The following is a 2600-nucleotide window of genomic DNA, read 5'->3' as shown; positions in this document are numbered from 1 at the left end:
TTTTGTTGAGGAATGGGCAATGGGCACTTGATATTCTTGATGCTTGGGCTCCTATGGGTCCTAAAGGGAAGATTAGGGAAGAAGCCGGGAAGGTTTTGACTCGGGAACTTAAGGATCGACCGGTTTTCGAAGCGGATGATCAGTCTGCTATGGTTTACTTGTTGGCTACTCAAAGGGAGAAGTGGGGTGATAAGGTTTATTTGGAGAGTGCTTATTATTTGCATGGTTATTGGGGAATTTTGGTTGATAGGTATGAGGAGATGATTGAGAATTATCATCCAGGTTTAGGTGATCATCGGTGGCCATTGGTGACTCACTTTGTGGGATGTAAGCCTTGTGGGAAGTTCGGGGATTACCCAGTTGAGAGGTGCTTGAAGCAGATGGATAGAGCATTCAATTTTGGGGATAATCAGATTCTTCAGATTTATGGGTTTACTCATAAGTCTTTGGCTAGTAGAAGGGTTAAGAGAGTTCGAAACGAGACTGGTAATCCGCTTGAGGTGAAAGATGAACTTGGACTGCTTCATCCAGCTTTTAAAGCGGTTAAGATATCCTCTTCTTGATGATATAGGCTGTCTATATGATCTTATGCTGCTAAATGATAAGTTACAATGTTCAAATGTTGTGTATGCAGTGGGAATTTTATGGTTTAGGTCTGGAGAAATAGTATTCTTTTGTTCCTTATATGTGTTTAAATTATATGTTCTTAATGCTTTCCAAAGGAAAACAGAGCCCATTATTTTGTCTGCATCTATTCAGTTTTGTAGTATATGAGCAAATCGGTTCTGTCAATATTTTAACCTGGTGATACATTATCACTTGATTTGTCAGCCATAACGTTGCTGCATTGTAATTCAGTCAATTAGATAAATACTAATACTATTATACTAGGGATGCGTCATGGATCAGTGATGTTTATTGTTTTCAGTAGCTGGAATAGTTATTTATTGATAGGGTATTTAAGTGGAAAATGGTGGCTTCTGATATTCTTTAGAACCATTAGCTGGATGAATAGTTTGGTTTAAAATTAAACTTTTCTGATTAATTGCCTGTTTACCTGGTTCCTAAGAAAGAAACATTCACTGAATTATGTATCGTAACCAATATCATTAGTCTCTCTCTCTTGCTGTGTAGTCTCTCTGTTTTGGACTACGTAGATCCCCCTGGAGGAAAATGAGATTAAGAATGAAGCAGAAAAAGAGATGGAAGATGATGATGAGTCCTGCAAGGAATAAGCTCAGGGGAGCTGCTGGGGTACTGCAATTCCCCACTTTTTATCTTTTTGACCACGGATACTCGAGGACTGTATAATTATAGTGAGAATATAAATGAGGGTAGTTCATAAGTATTGACAATTCAAAAGATAGAAGTTGGGGAACTGCAGTCGGCAAGCATCTGTACTCATCTTGTTCCTCAATGGACTATCACCATTTTTTCGTTCCTCTTTCTGACGTCCTCTTTCTTAAGGATCTTAACCTTGACATGATCATAACAGCACTAGCCCCTCTGGACATGTCCCTTGCAATGTTTTTATCTGCTTCCGTTGTTCTCTTTCACTTCATCAATCCATTTACATTGAGCAAGCTCCTTTATTATCAAAAGTTAATATACCATGTCATGTGCTTGCATTGTAGTAATTTCCTGCTAGATATCATGCATTTGGAACTCAATCAAAACCCAAAAGGTGCCAGACAAGATTATGAATTTCCGATACTCATGAGTCATGATTCAGAGTTGTTTCCAATTGTTATTATTTAAATTTGATCCGCATATCACATATACAGAATTTTGTTAGCATAGGGAAATCAAGACTCAGAGCCTAAGTCCTAGCTACATAATAGCTCATTTTAAGGGAGCCTTGCATGAAAATGAAGGGTAATTGTCTAATGCAATAAAGTTTTATGATGATATTGCTAGCAGAAATTGCCGTATACTAATATAATACGACGAACTCTGGTTTATCTCGGTTCTGTGGGTCATAGAGTCGTCGTATATGTCTGCTGTTCAGGATCATATACACAAGTTGGTTGGTGGAAAATTATGTGGTTTCTGTCAAAAAATTGAAGAATTTTAATTTCAAATATTCTGCTAGAACAACACGCCAAATTAAACCCAGAGCATGTAAGGGAATGATAAATCAGAAAGTTCAATGCCAGTCCAAGTTTTCTTTCAAGTTGTGGAACCAACGAGATAGAGAAAAATAGTTGCGAAATCGTTTTATTGGTCGAGCCCAATAGTTGCAACATCCTTCAAGACATGGTTGATAATGGAGAAAATTGCGGCAGGGAAATGTTCCCTGCTCAGGGAAGATTATGCTAAAACATAGTGGGGACTCTTCGTGGATGACAAGCCTAACCTTGTTGCAGACATGTTATTGATGATACTTAAGAAAACAGTTAGAACGAAGAAAAAGCTACAGGGGCTGGAAACAACGAAAAAGCAAAATGTTCAGCTACAAAGCATGTCATTGGAGACCTGGTAAAATTCAATATATATCAAAAGCAATAACTTGGAAGGAGTAACAGATCAATCATCTGGATATGTATATTATTTTTGGCCGATCTACAAAACAAATGAACAACTTGATAATAATAAAATAA

General features: G+C 37.5%; 1 protein-coding gene across 1 annotated transcript; it reads left to right on the top strand.

Moving 5' to 3' along the window:
• Window positions 1-6: 6 nt before the first annotated feature.
• On the top strand, window positions 7-652 carry LOC110413332 (xyloglucan 6-xylosyltransferase 2). Its single transcript, XM_021424101.2, has one exon. The coding sequence runs from the start codon at window positions 54-56 to the stop codon at window positions 561-563; it is 510 nt and encodes a 169-aa protein (XP_021279776.2). The 5' UTR covers window positions 7-53; the 3' UTR covers window positions 564-652.
• The last annotated feature ends 1948 nt before the right edge of the window (window positions 653-2600 follow it).

This window comes from Theobroma umbraticum, unplaced genomic scaffold (genome assembly GCF_002168275.2).
Source record: "Theobroma umbraticum cultivar Fairchild unplaced genomic scaffold, ASM216827v3 scaffold_4.1, whole genome shotgun sequence".
NCBI classification, from domain to species: Eukaryota; Viridiplantae; Streptophyta; class Magnoliopsida; order Malvales; family Malvaceae; genus Theobroma; species Theobroma umbraticum.
Note: the sequence above shows the minus strand (reverse complement) of the source record. Positions and strands in the feature narration are given on the sequence as shown.

What these genes read in the sequence shown, in the direction of transcription:
- LOC110413332 (XM_021424101.2), top strand. Translation starts at nt 54, where the DNA reads ATGGGTCCTAAAGGGAAGATTAGGGAAGAAGCCGGGAAGGTTTTGACT.